The 19,041-nt window shown below is 35.4% G+C and overlaps 1 protein-coding gene across 1 annotated transcript; it reads left to right on the top strand.

Annotated features, from left to right (window-relative positions):
- Positions 1-7,328: 7,328 nt before the first annotated feature.
- LOC116120948 (TMV resistance protein N-like) lies at positions 7,329-10,412 on the top strand. The gene is made up of 5 exons (XM_031406949.1): positions 7,329-7,560; positions 7,666-7,907; positions 8,031-8,303; positions 8,613-9,677; positions 9,783-10,412. Exons 1-5 carry the CDS (start codon positions 7,329-7,331, stop codon positions 10,410-10,412), a joined length of 2,442 nt encoding a protein of 813 aa, XP_031262809.1.
- The last annotated feature ends 8,629 nt before the right edge of the window (positions 10,413-19,041 follow it).

The raw sequence follows: 19,041 nt of genomic DNA, 5'->3' as shown, positions 1-19,041 counted from the left end.
CAAGATAAATATGAAAAAACTAGATTAAATATATAATAGATTTATTTTAGATAAATCTTTTGACAGAAGTTTTATTTTTATACATGACATCTTGGTCATCTTCATTTAAACTTTTTTAGCCTAAGGTACAATAATTTGGTCAGCAGACAATGAAATTGACAAAAATGTCTGTCCTTACATTGACATTTTAATTAAGGGAGAACGAATTTACACGTACCTAAGGTTTACTGAAACGACAAGTTGATACCTAAAAGGTTTTAAAACGATAAATAGGTACCTTCCGTCATGTTCTGTTAGTGGTTTTCATTTGATAATAGTGAAAAGACTAGATTGCCCTTGACAGTTTGATATTTTAGATTTTTATAAATTTAAAAATATCTAAAAAACCCCCTAGGTTTGCTAATTTAACTAAATACCCCAATATATAAAAATTTTATAAAATAACAAAAACACCCCCACCACCCGCAGTGCCAGATTTTGGTCACCACCGCCGAAATCTGGCCGAAAAATTGCGTTACGACATAGACCCATTGGATCTGTGTCATAACGCACCGATCTGGCCTTTTTCGGCCAGATCCGTGGCTGATCTGACCGGAAAATGTCAGATCTACGGCCAGATCTGGCCGTCGATTCCGCAGATGGAGTTTTGCGGCCTCGACGGCCAAATCTAGTAGTAGATCTGGCCTTTTCCGGCCAGATCAGCCACGGATTTGGCCAGAAAAGGCCAGATCAACACGTTACGACACAGATCCGACGGGTCTGTGTCATAACGCAATTTTTCGACTAGATTCCGACGACGGTGGCCGGAATCTGGCACTGCGAGTGGTGGGGGTGTTTTTATCATTTAACAAACTTTTTATATATGGGGGTGTTTAATTAAATTAGCAAACCTAGGGAGTTTTTTAGAAATTTTTAAATTTATAAAAAACAAAAATTGAAACTTTGAAGTGCATTTTAGTCTTTTCACTATTAATAAACAAAAATCACTAATCGAACATGACGGAAGGTACCTATTTGTCGTTTTAAAACCTTTTGGGTATCAACTTATCGTTACGATAAACCTTGGGTATGTGCAAGTCGTTCGGCCTTTAATTAATAATTTAACCATTTTCTTCTCCCAATAATTGGGAACACAAGAAAGAGGCAATGAACAAGGAAATCACTGTATATTACTGGGCTTTGTAATGATGCTGGGCCTAAGATTAATAGTTTAATTTCTTTCCCATTATAATTTTGATACTATATGCTTTTTCTTATGGTAATAATTAATTATACTTTATAATATCAACTGTAATATTTCTAATGAAAACCGTCCATTTCCATTCACGTCTTTTGAGGGTTGATCCAACTCTAAGTGGGCCTTCTTACTTTGAAAATAAATAAAAGCATCCTTCAACTTTTTAAACTAGTGAGTAAAGCACATGCTGCAATCCGAGATTTATAGAAAAGCCAAACGACTTTCATCTACCAAAAGTTTGACATAAAGACAGATTGATACCCAAAAAATTTAAAAATGATAAACAAATATTTTTTGTCATATTCTATTAGAGATTTTGGTTTGTTAAAAGATAGTATAGTAATTTCATTCTCACCCCAAGCCCGTTTGCACAGCCTTCTTGCATCATCAATCGATTTTTTGATCGGATTTAACATTTTTCTCCGAAGTTTGGTGACAAACAGTGGCACTGGCCCTCGCTGGCACGCGTTAGGAATGAAGATCGGTGGGTATTCCAGTCTTTTCACCATTTTTGTCTTTTAATAGATGGAAATTCCTAACAGAATATGACGGAAAGTGGGTGTTTGTCATTTCCAAACCTTTTGGGTACCACTTTATCTTTACAACAAACTTTGGGTATGTGTAAGTCGTTCCCCCTTTATCGAAATGACAAGTTAGATATCTCTTGTTTAATTTATTTTCGATTCCTCCTCTTAAAGTGATATCGTTAATTTGGTGGTAATGAGGTTAGCCTCTGGCTGGATGAGGACTTTAAGTAAGCAAGTTATAGGCACTAATTTGGGCTTCGATTTCCAACGATTGAGGAGTCAGCAACAGCCAAAAAATACATCACAATAATCAACTGATGGCAAAGAAGCTGGTGGTGAAGTCTGGAGAGATCGGTTGTACCCAAATTGATTGGAAAAAGCTTGAGAAGTAACCCGATCTCACAAAGTGGCAAAAATGGAGGTGGTCGGAAATAATGAGTGAGGTTGGCAAATGAAGGTATGAATTTTGTAGAGAACGTTGTGGGGAATCCAACGGTGGTCTCGAAAGTGATAGACTTTGGAATATGACTAGAAGAAGCCAAAAATCGTCAGCTTGAATGCTGCTAATGTGAGCCACTTCTTACTAATGTGAGCTTGTCTCCTGTCAAAGAAAGTGCAGACACACTTTAGCATGCTAACATACTCCGTGATACAGTGTATATGACTATTTTAATTAACAGCGTTACTTTAAGAGTTGGAATTTGGAATAAATAAAACTAGGCATCAACTTATAATTTTGCTAAGCCTCAGCTGGGAACATGTCCTTTACTTTGAAATCATTTCTAAAATTTTTTATGAAACTTTTCGTAAAATATTATGATATTAAAGATCTCATTTGTGAGACAAAGGTTCCTATTTATGTTTTAAATTAGAATTGTTTACCTAAAAGTAGAATCTAAATCCTACAAAATGTCACACAAAACTCAGATTGGTTCAACCTTTAGATAATTAAAAAAAAAAAAAAAAGAAATAATAGACCAAATATCTATGCCTTAAAAATGATTTTCCTTTTGGGTTTCAAAAACTAACAATATCAGTATCATTTTTTTACATTTAAATGTAAAATTAACTGTAAAAGAGTATTCATGTCATATTATCTAACATGTATAACATTAAACACACGAATCTAAATTAATCAAACCGGTCCGAATATCTCTCACTAAAATTCCTTTTAAATTTTCTAAAATTCAACCCCTAATACTGAAAATGCAACAAAATTGTAGAAAAATTAGAAGAACTACAAAAAGTAAGCTCTGTCACATGGTTGGCCGCCAACTGTGGCCTGGATAGATTGCAAATTGGCCACGGTTGGGCGTGATCTCCCCGGCTAGATTGCGGCCTGGTACCGTGGTTGGCCACGATTGGCCCACCCTCTCCTCAACGTATGAGTTGACAATGTATTTATTTTTAATTATTTTGGATTTGTCAATTGATATTTGTAATTCTTTTATATTGTTCTTTGTCTTTGTTACCGGGTTTATGATTTTAATAAGTTAGAAACATTATGAGGAATGAGATGGTGGAAGAATAAGTTTATGATTTTGTGTTTCATGTTATTGGAGAAGGTTTTAGATAGGTCGATTGTTTGGAAATCATATAGCATCGGAATTCTTTTGATAAGTGGTATTCTTCGGAGCATTTTGCTTGTGCAGGAGGAACCAGAATACACCGATGTGGTAGGCATCAATCTCCATTTTCCAACACACAAGACCTTTATGTATAACTAATCCCAGTAATTAAAGGGTTTGTTATGCTGCCAGAAAGAGAGAGGTTAGGTAAAAGAGTATATGTTGAAGAGCACTTTTTCAATCAAACTGGTTTGTTTGATATTGTTTACAATTATAATTATGAACTTAGATAATATTTTTTTTTTTTTAAATTTCTCTAGTCTTTGAAAATATATAAATGTGGGATTTTGTTTTATTATTATTTTTTAATCTCTTTTAACATAAAGTACGGATACCTATATTTTTTACTTTTAACATTTAACATTTGTTAGACATTTATTTTTTTTATATGTATTTATGATTAATTTGAAATGCATGCCCTAAGAGCTTTAATTTGCGGATCAAAGAGTAGTAAATTTGTGGATCAGATTATTTGTAGTTGCACAGCTACGTGCCTCTCCATTTTTCAACTCAAATGCAAAGAATCAATAAAATTCTAAGAAGCAAAAAATCACCTAACACTGTAGTACTACCTAATTTCACATTTCTTTCCAACAAACATTCCTGATATATATGACACAGAACACAATCTTAATTACCCAAATGCCTTAACTAATAAATAATGAACCCGGCAAAACACTGCTTCACTTGTTCACTCTTGTCTTGTGGGACTCATTCTTCACAGATGGACCTCAAAAGCTTTCCACTGTGTCATCTTTAACAGCCAATCCAACAAGTTCACTTTTTTAGTTTTTGAATTCTAAAATAAATAAATAAAAGGAACACAATAAAATAGAAAAGGGTTTGAATTCTAAAATTTTAAAATCTAATAAAAAAAAAAATCCAAAAACTTGAATATTAATTTTTTTATTTTTTTATTTTTATTATATTTAAATTTTGTTGAGTTGAAATGATTTTATGTGTCAGCATTTCATAGAATAGATGTTTTCTAGTTCAATTATATTTTTGTTTTCTGTAACTTATATTACAAAATTACTGATTCACCCCTATTTGTTATTTGATGTTAAATGTAACACCAAATCACAACTGAATATCCTTAAAATAATTGAGAGGTATCCAATCCAAATTCCAAAACTCGTGGTAATTATTTTATCATTAATATTTTATATTATCACACGGACTAGACTTGGCTTTTGGTGTCATTCTTTTTTATTTGTTTATGATGCATTAACTAAACATTATAAAACTGTGTGTGTGTCTACATATGAGTTGTAACGCATGCTTTAGACTATATGATGAAATAGTGCAATTAAACTAATTGGTTATAATACAGTGCCCTTTGATCATACTATTGCAGCTTGTACCTACAACCATTTTTTAAAAATATGTAACATATTATCGAATTCAGTCTTGTTTGTTTGTTTATAGATGTTAGTTCGATAAAATACATTTTTTACTTGGCTAAACATTACAAAAGTCTGTTGACTATTACTTGCCAGAAAAGAGGAGATATAGTGCGATTGATCTTCACTTCGAAACACAAAAAGAATCCTCATAATCCCCTTGAAATTGAGGCAGAACTATAACTTCTGTAGGAAGAACTCAGTACAGGTAGCCCCATCTTCTTTCTTTCTGTTTCTCTCTCTTTTTTATGTAAGTATCTGCAATTGTTGATTAATCTTGATTAATAGCTAATTCTAATAATTTGTCTTTGAAGATTAATATCTAACTATATATAATCTTGATTCTTAATTGTTTTCCTCAAGATATGTGCAGTAATTTCTTTTTGATAAATGAAACTATTTTCAATTATCAAATTATTGGCAGGCAAGTGTTTTAGGATGGATCCAAAACATGGTTGACTTAATTTTAGCCTCTCTTTGATCGTTGATTGGATCTGGATGGGCCAAATTTATACCTCTCTTTGGGGGGTGGGGTTCGGGGGTGTTCGAAGAGGATTCGTGAAACTCTTAACAAAATGACTAACGAGAAAGTGTTTAGGACGATTGGGTATACCCTAGGGGATTTATGGTGCATTAGAGATGCCTTGAGTGGTTTACATCATTAAAACGTGTCTAGGATTGTATTTGAGACATTTGTATGTTTTTCCAATAATATCTTGTTATATATGTCATTTTAAATCAACGAATCATGGTTGTGCTTAGTTGGATGAGAGAAAACTAAATATATTGCTCCACAAATCTTTACTCGTTTTTTTTTTTTTTTTTTTTTTTTTTTTTTTTTTTTTTTTTTAGGTGTTTTTTAAAAGTACCTAATCAAGCATGTCAACCAAATATTAGGTTCCCTCGATTAATTTTCTCAAGCAAGAAGTTATTTTTCTACATTTTCCACTTTTAAATCTAAACATTGGCAGGCTTCATGAGCATCGAAGAGCCTTTCCCATACTTTTTCCTCTATGTGGAAATATGATGTCTTCCTAAGCTTAGAGGTGAAGACACCCGTACACTTCACGATCATCTACACGTTATTTAAGAAGAAAGTGGAATTACTTTTTTCAAGGATGACATAGAACTTGAGAAGGGAAAGTCCACTTCACCTGAACTCTCTAAAGCAATTGAAGAATCAAGAATATCGATTATTGTTTTCTCAAGAAATTATGCTTCTTCCACTTGGTGTTTGAATGAACTCGTTAAGATTTGTCAATGCATATGACAATGAAACAACGGTTTTTTCCAATTTTCTATGATGTGGATCCATCTGTAGTAAGGAAGCAAACAGGACTTTTCAGGAGGCTTTTCTAAACACAAGAAACATTTAGGAGAATATGGAAAAGGTGCAAAAGTGGAGAGCTGCTTTGATAGAGGTGGCCAATCTCTCTGGATGGTGTCTAAAGGATAGGTAATAATTTGTCTTCTTTATTGTAATATGTTCCTTAGATGTGTTTGGTTCAGAAATGTTGTATTAATAGAAAGATAAATTACCTTGAAGATTACGAAGAATGTCAGGGAAATTTGTTTGGTTGGTTGAAACAAATTAGTAGGTATTTATATTGATATGTTTGGTTGGGAGGAATAAATTGGTAGGTATATTATATAATTACTAAATTGCCCTCTTTTTAAATATTTGTACAATATTATTTTTTGAATCATTCTTTTAACCTCCTACATTTGAGATTTTTCTAAAACACCCCAGCTACATAAAAGTTTAATTTCTAACCAAACACACCCCCACCCACCCTAGCCACTACCAGCCGCCCACCACCACCACCACTAGCGTCAATGGTAGTAGCCAGAACGATGCACAACTGACCAGATCTAGTTGGTCGTGTACCGATCTGGCCAGTCCAATTGTCAAAGGAAGTGTTGATTAATTAGTTACTGCTATTTTTCCTTTAATTCGTGCTTGTGTTTTTTTATTATTTATTACTTGTTTGTGTTGGTATTAAAAGACATATCTTTTGTTCTTTTCCATTTTTGCAGACCTGAGTCAAATTTATTAAAGAAATTGTCGACGAGATATTAAGAAGACTAAGTCCTACAACATTGAGGACTCGTGAGGACTTTGTGGGATTAAAGTCACTGTACAGACTCTTAAGGCTTATGAGTACAAGTTCTAATGACGTTCGAATGATAGGGATTGGTTGAATGGGAGGAATAGGCAAACAACAATTGCAAAGCTATTTATGACTTGATCTCATGTGAATTTGAAGGTAGTAGTTTTCTTGCTAACGTTAGAGAAATTTCAGAGAAAAGTGGTCTGGTTTGTTTACAAGAGCAACTTATTTCCAACATCCTAAGGGAAAGGAAAATTAAGTGTGGAATGTCCAGAAGGAATCAAAATGATAAAATGTTGCGGAATTTTAAAATTCTCATGTATAGATGAGTGGATAATTAAACCAACTAATGAATTAACTGGAAAACAGATTGGTTTGGTCGTGGTAGTAGGATTATATAACACAGAGATAAGCATCTTCTGATGACACATGGAGTGGATTTCATATACGAGGCTGAGAATTTAGATGATGAAGAAGCTCTTCGACTATTCAGTTTGAAAGCCTTCAAAAATTACAAGCCTCCAGAAGAATATGAGCAATTGTCCAAACATGTTTTAAAGTATGCTAGTGGTCTTCCATTAGCTCTTGAAGTTTTAGGCTCCTTTTTGTTTGGTAGAACGACTGATGAATGGGAAAGTGCATTACAACGATTAGGTAGAGATTCTGAAAAAAGAATTCTTGATATTCTTCAAATTAGTTTTGATGGGTTAAATGAATCAGAGAAGAAAATATTTCTTGATGTTGCATGTTTCTTTAAAGGAAAAAATAAAGATCATGTGACAAGAATACTAGACTCTTGTGGTTTTGATCCAACTATTGGAATAAGTGTTCTTGTTGATAAATCTCTTTTAACTATTTCGGATTACACCGAACTGTCAATGCATGATTTGTTACAAGAAATGGGTCAACAAATTGTGAAGAGAGAATCCTTAGAAGAGCCTGGAAAACGTAGTAGATTGTGGGAGAAAGTAGATATCAGTCACGTATTGACAAAAAATATGGTAAGCAATTCTACGAGAAGTTTGATAATCATAAAGTTATTTTAATTTATCAATTCCTTTAACTAATTAACCTTTATACGTTTATCAATTTCATAATTTAACCTTAAATTTTCTATTTACTAGGGAACTGAAGTAGTGGAGAGCATAATACTTGAAAAAGAGGCGCAGCTGAGTGTCGATGCTAAGGTCTTTTCGAAGATGATCAAGCTAAGACTTCTCAAAATCCATAACGTACAACTCCCCCAAGGCCTTGAATACCTTTCGAACGAGTTATCATTCCTTGAATGGAATGGATATTCTTTAAAATCATTGCCATCAAGTTTGCTATTGGATAAAACTGTTGAGCTTATAATGCATTATAGTCGCATCGAACAGTTGTGGAAGGAAATCATACAAGTAAGACTCAGTCATGAATATGTGCTTTAGCTATTGTATATTGTTGTTAAGTTAATAGGTAAAGGCTCACATTATTTTAGTCTAATAGGTCCTTTCATATAAAACTTGGATTTTTTTTTTATTGTCTTTTATCTAGTTGAATGAAAGGATTTGAATTTTAGACTTTTGACTTTGATACCATATTAAATTATCAGCCCACTTAAAAGCTTAAGTAATGGGTGAGCTCTTAAGATTAAATTATCGTGCAACGTCTTTGGATCATCATTGATAAATTTTTACATTAATTCATTGTCTTTTCTGTTCCAACAGCCTCTAGACAGGTTGAAAGTCATCAGTCTCAGTCACTCCAAGAACTTGAACAAGACGCCAGACTTCACAAAAGTCCCGTATCTCGAGGAGTTAATTCTTAAAGGATGTACAGGACTGAGAGAGATTCACCCATCTTTACTACTTCACAAAAAGCTTATATTGCTGAATCTCAGAGATTGTACAAGTCTTACCACTCTTCCAAGAAAGATTAATATGGAATCTCTGAAAAAACTTGTACTTTCCGGTTGCTTGAAGTTGAAGACGTTTCCACAGATTGTACGAAGTATGGAATCTCTAGTGGAGCTTTGTTTAGACAGAACTCCGATTAAAGAATTACCATTCCCAGTTGAACATCTAAAGGGAATTGTTTTGTTGAGTATGGAAAACTGCAAGAATCTTGTGACTCTTCCAACAAATATACATGATTTGAAATCTCTCAAAACTCTGTCAATCTCTGGTTGCTCCAAACTTGAAAATGTACCAGAGAATCTGGGGCAAGTAGAAAATTTGGAGAAGCTTGATGTAAGTGGAACTGCTATAAGGCGACCGACGTCCTCCATTTTTTTCATGAAGAATCTTAAGGAGTTATCTTTTCGCGGATGCAAAGGACCGCCATCAAACTCATGGTATTTGCCCTTCCCATTCAATTTGATATCAGGTAGAAGATCAGATCCCGTCATCACTTTGAAGTTGCCTTCACTGTCAGGTTTGCCATCATTGACAAATTTAGATCTCAGTGACTGCAATCTAGGAGCAATCCCCAGAGAAGTTGGCAACTTAGTTTCATTGCAGTATCTACATCTAGGAAAGAACAATTTTGTGTCACTTCCTAGCAGCATCAGTCGTCTTCCTAAGCTTATGAAACTTTATTTGGATAATTGTCATAGGCTTCAATCATTGCCAGAACTTCCACCCAATTTAGATGGCCTTTATGTAAATTATTGTACTTCACTAGAAAGATTGCCAAATGCATTATTCATAACACCATATCCTGTAGGATACATTTCTTGTGTGAATTGCTTGAAATTGAGTGACTACAAAGCCAGTGTGGCATCAACACCAAAGGTCTCCCTCTTTTCCTTTTCCCCCTTTTTTTTCTCTCTCTCTTTCTCTTGCGTTAAAGATATTCTATGTACGATTTTATCTATCTTCTATTTTTATTTGTTACAGGAAATACCCAATCCAGGTTGTTGGTTTACCAGCACTGTTATTCCTGGAAGTGAAGTTCCGAAGTGGTTCAGCCATCAGAGTGAGGGTTCTTCAATAAGAATAAAATGTCTTCCAGACATGAAGTTGAAGGGATTCTTTCTCACCGCTGTTCTTTTTACCCGGAAGCATTTTCCTGCCCTCAATAATAATGCTCGCATTGGTTTTCAATACAGTCAAGAAGGGAGAAACATGAGCGTTGACTGTTCATTTCCAAATAAATTTATCCACGGTTCTGTTTCAGACCATCTTTGGCTAATCTATTTTCCAATCCGCCACTTCCACATTGTGCCGCATAAATATTTTTATGAGTTTGAATTTTACACATCAAAGTGCCTAGCAGTGACTGTGAGTAGGTGTGCGGTCCATCCGATATATGAAGAAGAATTGGTCGAGTTTGACTATCCAAGAGAACAATGCAGTAGTAGCTCTATTTCTGGGAATAATTTGATTGAATATCACCAAGATTTTGTTACATCAGAAATGGATGCTGCTGCAACTAAGCGAAGCCTTGTTGAATATGATGGAGCAGAAACTAGTGGAATCGGTGAGGAACCACAACCCAAAAGGCGGAAAAACTCAGAATTCTCTTGATCACCCTGAAGGGTAATGAACAAGTAAGCATATAAATTCCTTGGTTTCAGAAGTCTTTTTATATTTTTAATAATTAACATAATCAAACATTTAAAGATACTTTAAATTTTTTTATTTATTTATGCATATTTAATGAATCACAGCCGCCTTCATGCTGAGCTCTTAGCAGGTCGTTCCTGAAATTGACATGGATGGTGGAATCTTTGGTTGAAGTGCATGTGATTGAAAGGCTCTTCTAATTAAGTTGTTTAAATAATTCTGAATTTCAGATGAGGACATCTCTATTCTGAAGGAAATTATGTGAGTGTCACCTTATGGGCTCACTCTTGTAGAAAATCTTCTTCTTTTCTTATGCCTTTACTTCAAAAATTTATATTGGTAGATTTAAAAAATTAAAAGTAAATTTAAATTAATTAAAAATAACAGTAAACCATCAAGTTTTTGTTTTAATGGGTAGGAAACTGAGGTTCTCTTCCAGTAATATGGGTTTTCATAAACAAATTAATACATAATTGTATGATAATGATATTGATTGATTTTGACTCATACTTTATTCTTAATTCTAATTGAATAAAAATTACTTTAATTTTCTTACAACCAACATGAAGCTTTGAAGTAAAATTAAAAGAGCCTGGACGAATGAGAGTGAAGAGGTGTGGAGTCCATCCAATATAGGAAAAAGAAGTTGATGATCATCCAACAGACCAATGCAGTAGCTCTAATTCTAGGAATTTGATCGAACGCCACCAAGATTTTGTTGCTTCGGAAATGGATGTTGCTGTAACTAAGCGAAACCTTGATAATGAAATTGACGAGGAACCACAACCCAAAAGGCCAAAAGGCCAAAAAGCTCGAATTCTCTTAATTACCCTCAATCATAATAAAAGTAATGCGTTGATTTGTTGATAAAATGAGAGAAATTTGTAATTGCATTTCTTCTCTTGATTTGTGTTGATTAGTTTGTGTAGTTATGTGTTTTGTAGAGAGAACACAGAAGCGAAACCGTCCATTTTCATTCACGTCTTTTGAGGGTTGATCCAATTCTAAGCGGGCCTTTTTACTTTGAAAATAAATAAAAGCATCCTTCAACTTTTTAAACTCCTGCGTAAAGGACATGCTGCAATCCGAGATTTATCGAAAGGCTGAACGACTTTCACCAACCCAAAGTTTGACATAAAGACGATTGATACCTACAAAATTTAGAAATGATAAACAAATACTTTTTGTTATATTCTGTTAGAGATTTTGGTCTGTTAAAAGACAATATAGTAATTTTATTCTCACCCCAAACCCGTTTGTACAACCCTCTTATCAGAGTAAATACCCTAGAGTCAATCAATTATTGTCATTTCTTTTCCATTATAATTTTGCTACTACATACTTTTTCTCATGGTAATAATTCATTATACTTTATAATATCAATTGTAATATTTCTAATGAAAACCGTCCATTTCCATTCACGTCTTTTGAGGGTTGATCCAATTCTAAGTGGGCCTTTTTACTTTGAAAATAAATAAAAGCATCCTTCAACTTTTTAAACACCTAAGTAAAGGACATGTTGCAATCCGAGATTTATCGAAAGGCTGAACGACTTTCACCTACCCCAAGTTTGGCATAAAGACGATTGATATCCAAAAAATTTAGAAATGACAAACAAATATTTTTTGTCATATTCTGTTACAGATTTTTGTTTGTTAAAAGACAGTATAGTAATTTCATTCTCACCCCAAGCCCGTTTGCACAACCCTCTTGTCAGAGTAGATGCCCTAGAGTCAGTCAATTATTGTAGAATTGACTCTTTGTAATAATGTTCATTATCAATAAAAGACAATTTATTCTATATCGCGTAAATCATCATTATTGCAATATATATTGATATATGTCCTTAGAATGGTAGAACTGTGAAGAGAGTATCAAGTGTTTCAAATCTTGATAGTGAGAACCCTATGAGCACATATGGTGGCCATTTTAGAAATGTTCGTAGCCCTAGTATTATTCTGAAATAAGGACACAGATAATACGGTAAGGCTATCATAGTGTTGAACGACCCTGTCGGAAGGCAGTGACTGATTTCACTTGTCAAGGTTGTTTGGTGACAACCTGGCGCAACACATGGGTGCTTGCTATAGGCGAATACACCGTAGCAAGTTCATTGGACTAACCCACCAGAGGATTCCATATGGATGGTAATCTGAGTGTCTATGGAAAAAATCCTCTAACGAATGGTGGTGCATGTGATCCTTAGACTTGAGATCACCGGAGCGTCTTGTGCACCGATTGGTGCAGTTTGAGACTAGCCTAACGCAGTTCTTTTTAGAGCTGTCAATACGGTGGTGATTCGCTGCATCAAGGAGTGTATCAAGACTATGGTGGATAGACAGAGGATTCATCACTACCGGGTACGGGAGAAGTTATTTCACGGCATAATTCAGTATATGGTAATGACATTAAACTGTGGCCATAGTGGGATTGAGCTGTTGCTCTATCCAGTTTATAATACAAGTCATTAGTCCAGAAACTAAATACATAATATCGAGAGTAACCGAAGGTTGACACTATTTCTATGCCTTCGTCTCGTTGAGATAACGTATGATGAAAGGATCGAATTGTACGGTAACCATATCATTGACAGGTAGCTACTTTGCTGAATCCGAATCTATCGAGTGGCCATGATGCCTTGCTATGAGCCAATCTTGGTCTGTGTATTAGTGAGATGATTAATTGGTGTTAATCGTGATACTATATACTGTCGGTATGATGAGGAGCCTATGGGTCACACACATAAAAGATAATTTAAGACTCAGAAAGTAAGAATGGCGTTTTCATCTTTTCAGGCGAAAGGGTATTTTGGTAATTTCACAGTGCAATTAAATTTGCTGAGGTCGTAGCCTTTAATTAATTTTTTAGACAAATTAAATAAGTGAAATTACGTTTAAATATGTGTTCGCATATATTTAAATAAATTATCATTATTGTTAAATGTTAATATATATATTAACTATATATTAATTGATTTTAATTGGGATAATGATGAAATTAAAATAAGTATCTAATTGGGAGTGTTTGGAAACATGGGGTGTTTGGGTTGGAGCCCAAGCCTATTCCATATAGGAATAGGGCAATTAAACTTGACTATATAAACTTAAGTTTAATTGAGAAATGTGTGAATATTTCATTATATCATTTTTCCATTTGAGAGAAAAATTTTCAGCCCCTAAACACTCTCACGCCAGATTTTTGTTTTTGCCTAAAATCAAATTCTTTTGATTTCTTCTTCTTTGTTTCTTAAGGCTAAGGAGGATCTAGCAAATCCCTCCTTAGTTCCTTACGATTGTCTTCGTGTGGACTACGTCGGTTCGATCCTACACTTGGGTCAGTAGCAAATACATTCAGAGACAAAGTTGGAGGAGCCTCCAAACGTGCGTATGGTTTCTTAAACTCTAGATTTATTTTCTGCAGATTCTTGTTTTGCATAAACTGTAATTTCTGTGCCCTGATTTTGGGTTCTATAGTAACGATCCATGTTGTAATTAATTTTTGTTTTCCGCTGCCTCAATGGATCATTTACTAACAATGGTATCAGAGCCTAGGATACCAAATTTTACAGTTTTTATGAATGGTTGATTACATGTATTTGATTGATAACATGTTGCCTTGATGAATCTGCACAAAATCTGCCATGAAAGCAATTTATTTTCTTAAATCTGAAAATCTACTGTTGAATGAATGAATCAATTGATAAATTAGTTTAATAATGTGTTGATGAATGTTATATTGGTTGGTTGGAATCCTAGTCGAATGTTTGTGCATTCGATTTGATTTGGATTCGTGTTATTACACAAAAACTGCAAAAACTGCAAAAAAACGCAAACTGTGCAATTTGGGGATTTCCAGGTCTCCCCCTGGAATTCTTCGCGCTGGCGAAGCTTTCATCTTCACCGCGGCGAAGTCTGTAGTTGTCCCAATTCTGTATTTTTCGCTAAAAGATCGAATTGCAGTTTTTTAATAACCTATAAAGCCAATAATCATTCTGCACATTTAAGAGGGTAATTAATTAATAAACCTACCGAATTCAAAAATTGATTGTTTTTGAAATGTATGCTATGTGCTTGTTTGTATATTGTATGGTGCCCGGTACATGAGCCCTATGACCTATGGTGAATGTTTTAAATTATTTTGGGTATGTATGGTTGTAAGTTTTAATAGTAGGGCCTGTGTGTCCTGCCTTCCTTTCACTTCTTGATGTACATTCTCTTCTCATTTAATTCCCCTCGAATGTAAATCGAGGTTTCTAAATTTATTAATGTAAAGAATTTTGTATAATTATTTTTATTATAAATTTAGTATGATGTTTTTGTAATTTACGTGAGGCGGAGCGATGGAAGAGACGATCATACTTGAAGACTCAAGTTTTTATTACAGGACCCCTAGGTGACCAACCGATTCCTCTAGGCTCGAGGAAATCAATTTTAGTTAGGCCATGTACAGGCACGTTTTTATATTTTGTTTAGAATGCATGCTAAGGTTGAATGTTGAATAACATGCCAAACAATGTCATTCTAACAAAGATAATAATCTGATGAGACATTAAATAAAAACTCTCAATTATAGTATATTAAGTCACGTAAGCCTTCCATCACCATGGTTTTAATCAAACCACTGTTTGTCGAAACCTTATTCGCCAAAGCGAAGGGCACACTTTTACTAGTGGGAGGTTAAAATGCATTGGAGTTTTCCTTAACTGTGATGGGTCGACTTAAAATGACGGTTTTGCTTATTCGCCAAAGCGAAGGTTGATAAATGTGTCATAGGCATAGTAGAGCAGTACACATAATATGTGTACGTGGTGACATGTAATATCCACTCTACTGATATTGAGAATCACACTTGAGGACAATGGTTGGAGCCACTGAATTGTGTGATTGGCTACTTGGCTTTTTCACATTTGAGGTTGATAGTAGAAGCTATCAACTGGTGTGGATTAAGTTTGTTGGCCTACCTAATCAACTCATTTTGGCTTGTTTGCCAAAGCGAAGGTTTGAAATGAGAAGAATGGGATCTCGGTCCACTAGGAAAGTCAACGGGCTTTCTCCAGTTAAAAGTGAGGGCTATGGACTTGAGTAAAATAATGGGAGCATCGTTTAATAAAAGACCATATTAAATAATAATGAACTTTATAATAACTTTATCTTTTCTACAATTGTAGATTCACCAAAATGAGCATTATGAACCTGCGACCAATAATCGAGAAAGAAAACAGGTTTGATGGATCCAATTTCTCAGACTAGTATCGTAATCTTCGGATTCTACTCAAGTCAGAAAAGAAATTGTATATCCTTGAAAAGTCATACATGGTTGAGCCTGATCCTGATGCCACTTAGGAAGTAAAGGATACTTATCAAAAATTCCTTGATGATGCTGATGGCGTTCAATGCTTGATCTTAGCATCGATGACACCTATGCTGCAAAAGCAGCATGAGAATATGGACGCTTCTTCCATTATTCTACACCTCAATGAGCTTTTCGAAACAAATGCTCGACATGAGAGGTACAAGGTGTCGAAAGCACTGTTTGGGAGTCGTCTGACTGAGGGAGCCCAAGTTGGTCCTCATGTGCTCAAGATGATCCAGCACATAGAGAGGCTTGAGACTTTGGGATGTGGCTTGGATGCAGAATTACAAATGGATTTAATTTTGCAATCTTTGCCTGAATCTTTTGCTCTGTTCATAATGAATTTCAATATGAACACGAGGGAGAAAACCCTGTCAGAACTTTTGAACATGTTGAGGACTGCAGAGCAGGACTTGAAAAAGTCCAAGCCTGTTTTACTGGTTGCAGCCAGTAAATCAAAGGGTAATGGCAAGGGTAAGGCCAAGGCCAAACCCAAGCCCAAGCCCAAAGGACAAGTTGCTCTTGGGCTTGAGAGTGGCATAGGGAAGGGTAAGGTAGTCTGCTTCTTTTGTGGCAGGCTTGGCCACTGGAGGAAACTCTGCAAGGCTTTCCTCGCAAGCAAGAAGAAGTCAGAGGCTACAACTTCAGGTATATTTATGATTGAGATTAACTTCTCTCCTTCAACATCTTCGGTCATTGACACAGGATGTGGTACTTACATTTGTACTAATGTGCAGGGACTAAGGAAGAGTAGAGTGCTCGCCAAGGGAGAGGTGGACCTACAAGTTGGAAATGGAGCACATGTGGTTGCATTGGCTGTAGTGACTTACTGCTTATGTTTGCCTACAGGCTTGTTGTTGGAACTACATAACTGTTATCACGTACCTTCTATTTCTAGAAATATTATTTCAGTATCCGCTTTGGATAATATGGGTATCATTTTGAGATATCTAATAGATTGTTGTCCTTTAGTTTGAATGGTATTCTGTTTGGAATTGCAAGGTTATATAGTGGATTATATATTCTTTGATTTAAACAATAAGGATATTCTTAATGTTGAAACTAAGAAAGCTAAACATAGCGATCAAAACCAGACATATCTCTGGCACTGTAGATTGTGTCATGTTAATAAGACCCGCATTGCAAAACTTCAAAGGGATGGAGTTTTGGACCCTTTTTACTTTCAATCATTTGAGGTATGCGAGTCATGCCTGTTAGGCAAGATGACCAAGTCTCCTTTCACAGGACAAAGTGAAAGGGCTACTGAGTTGTTAGGTATCATCCATAGTGATGTATGTGGTCCACTAACGTTGAGGCCAAAGGTGGATATTCATACTTCATCACATTTACTGATGATTTCATTAGATATGGTTATGTCTACCTTATAAGACATAAATCTGAAGCCTTTAATAAATTCAAGGAATTCAAGAATGAAGTATAGAATATGTTGGGCAAAAGTATTAAAGCTCTTCAGTCGGATCGAGGAGGTGAATACTTAAGCTCAGTGTTTTCAGAGTACCTAAAGGAATGTGGGATAGTACCACAACTCACCCCTCCGTATACACCCTAACACAATGGAGTGTCAGAAAGGAAGAATAGGGCCTTACTTGACATGGTAAGGTCCATGATGAGTTTTAGTGATTTACCTGCATCGTTCTAGGGTTATGCTCTAGAGACTGCGACTCGGGTTTTGAACCATGTGCCATCAAAGTCTATAGATAAGACTCCATATGAGCTATGGAGTGGGCGAAAGCCCAACTTGTCTTATCTAAGGATTTGGGGTTGCGAAGTTTATGTTAAGAAATTAACTTCGAACAAGCTGGGCCCAAAATCTTGTAAATGTATATTTGTGGGGTATCCAAAGGAGATCAAATGATACTATTTCTATCACCCAGAAGAGTGCAAAATTTTGTTGCTCATTCTGGTGTATTCCTAGAAAAGGAATATTTTCTAAGAAGTACTAGTAGGAGAAAAGTAGAACTTGATGAAGTTCTAGAACCACAAGATATACTAGACAAAGGACGGGATGATGTGTCACAAGAAGTGGTTGAGCATCAAGAGGATGTTACTCTATAACTTTTGGATCAAAGTGAACCACCTCAGATAGCACAGGAGCTACATAGATCTGGGAGAGTACGCCATGAACCCGAGAGATACAGTTATCTAGTGACTCAACATGGTGATGTACTAGTCTACCAAGACGATGAACCTAGAACCTACGAAGACGCTATATCGGATCCAGATTCCATTAAATGGCTTGAAGCCATGAAATCTGAGATGGACTTCATGTACCAGAACCAAGTGTGGTCTCTGGTGGAACCACCTGAAGGGGTAAAACCCATAAGGTGTAAATAGGTTTTTAAGAAGAAGATTGACATGGATGGCAACATGCATACTTATAAAGCACGATTGGTTGCCAAAGGTTTCAAACAAATTCATGGCATTGACTATGAAGAAACCTTTTCACCGGTTGCCATGATTAAATCCATCTGGATAATGCTTGTGATTGCTGCATATCATGACTATGAGATTTGGCAAATGAATGTCAAAACAGCTTTCCTAAACGGAAACCTTGAAGAAGATGTGTATATGACACAACCTGATGGTTTCGTTCTTGGTGGGCAAGCTAATAGGATATGCAAGTTGCAGAGATCCATTTATTGACTCAAGCAAGCTTCAAGGAGTTGGAACATTCGTTTTGATGAAGCTGTAAAAGAATTCGATTTTATCAAGAACGAAGATGAGCCTTGTGTTTACAAGAAAGTGAGTGGGAGCGCAGTAGTATTCCTAGTGTTGTATGTCGATGACATACTTCTGATTGGGAATGATATACCGAACTTCCAGTCGGTAAAGACTTGGTTATCCAAGTGCTTCTCCATGAAGAACTTAGGGGAAGTAGCCTACATCCTTGGAATAAAGATCTATCGTGATAGATTGCGTAGGTTGCTTGGCCTAAGTCAGAGTGCATATATTGACAAAGTACTGAAAAGATTCACTATAGAAGAATCCAAGAAGGGATTTCTTCCGATGTCACATGGTGTTTATCTCTCTAAGGAATTGTGTCCTAGAACACAAGATGAGAGAGATAGGATGAAGAGGATCCCATATGCATAAGCAATTGGATCCATCATGTATGTCATGCTATGTACTCAAATTGATGTCTCGTATGCTTTGAGCACTTGTAGTCGATATCAATCAGATCTAGGTGAGCGTCACTGGATGGCCGTCAAGAATATTC

This window comes from Pistacia vera, unplaced genomic scaffold, assembly GCF_008641045.1.
Source record: "Pistacia vera cultivar Batoury unplaced genomic scaffold, PisVer_v2 Contig102, whole genome shotgun sequence".
Taxonomy (NCBI): domain Eukaryota; kingdom Viridiplantae; phylum Streptophyta; class Magnoliopsida; order Sapindales; family Anacardiaceae; genus Pistacia; species Pistacia vera.
Note: the sequence above shows the minus strand (reverse complement) of the source record. Positions and strands in the feature narration are given on the sequence as shown.

Bases quoted from the DNA above. Each gene is read 5' to 3' on its own strand.
- LOC116120948 (XM_031406949.1), top strand. From the start codon at position 7,329: ATGACACATGGAGTGGATTTCATATACGAGGCTGAGAATTTAGATGAT. The intron at 8,304-8,612 runs GTAAGACTCAGT...CTGTTCCAACAG, and splicing joins TGTGGAAGGAAATCATACAA to CCTCTAGACAGGTTGAAAGT. The intron at 9,678-9,782 runs GTCTCCCTCTTT...TATTTGTTACAG, and splicing joins GTGTGGCATCAACACCAAAG to GAAATACCCAATCCAGGTTG.